Source organism: Berghia stephanieae, chromosome 12 (assembly GCF_034508935.2).
Source record: "Berghia stephanieae isolate SIO BIC M18660-M18661 chromosome 12, UCSD_Bste_1.3, whole genome shotgun sequence".
Lineage (NCBI taxonomy): Eukaryota > Metazoa > Mollusca > Gastropoda > Nudibranchia > Aeolidiidae > Berghia > Berghia stephanieae.
The window spans coordinates 35,122,388-35,123,264 of record NC_088371.1 but is presented as its reverse complement, the minus strand read 5'-3'; the positions used below and the strand labels follow the sequence as shown (position 1 = coordinate 35,123,264).

Sequence of the window (877 nt, the reverse complement as noted above, 5' to 3'; positions counted from 1 at the left end):
TATCTCTATCACTACGTGGCTATGTGGTCTTGTGGTATGACACTCGCTTTCGAATCGGAAGGTCCTGGGTTCGAGCCAGACTCGGCACATAGTTGAGTCCTTCGAATAGGCTCTTTACTCATATTCTCTTATCGTACTCAGGTATAAATGAGTACCTGACCGTTAAGAGCGTTGTCTATGTTGGGGAAAATTGTAATCTCTCCTAATAGGCGTCATGTTTCGTTCTACACGTTAAGTGTTGCTGTTGGTCAGGGACAATTGTAAAGCGTCTTGAACAAATTTGGTGGATATTGCGCTATATAAAAGCTCAATTAAAAAAAATAATATATATATATATATATATATATATATATATATATTTATATATATATATATATATATATATATATATATATTTCTTTTACTCACTGCTCATCGGTGATAAAGTCGACATCCCTTGTGATTGATAACAATATAGCTTGTTGCTTTGCGAATGGTATAACTTTTGGCAGTTATAATTTATGCTGCTGCTATAATAACGTTTGCTTATTTTCGCTCGGTCATCATTGTCGGCATCCAGCAACACACCTCTTTCGATTGGCCAGCATGCACGTGTCAATAAAGCAATGCTATTATTATTATAATTCGTAACACGAAATATCCGTGAAGAACACATCCGAGTCAACATTGTCGAGTCAAGCAAGTCCTGCCGGCTACCTCCGCCTCTCACTTTGATTCTTATTATTAAAATTTCACTCCGTTTTAAAGAAAAATGTTTGAGAGGACCAGTAGCCTATAGATAGAATGCGCTTGGCCAAGGAGTTCACAACATTGCCATCCGGAAGTATAACGGACCAACACACAAACTCTGTGTAACCATGATCTTTTATAGTCTGGT

At 37.3% G+C, this 877-nt stretch overlaps 1 protein-coding gene across 1 annotated transcript in view; it reads right to left on the bottom strand.

Annotated features, from left to right (window-relative positions):
• The window catches only part of LOC144957434 (cysteine sulfinic acid decarboxylase-like), a 45,943-nt gene extending 45,300 nt beyond the window's left edge, over window positions 1–643 (bottom strand). Inside the window, exon 1 of the mRNA XM_078888697.1 lies at window positions 409–643. Coding sequence (XP_078744823.1) covers window positions 409–433 — 25 coding nt within the window. The 5' untranslated portion in view covers window positions 434–643. The remainder of the gene's footprint in view (window positions 1–408) is intronic.
• Window positions 644–877: the final 234 nt, after the last annotated feature.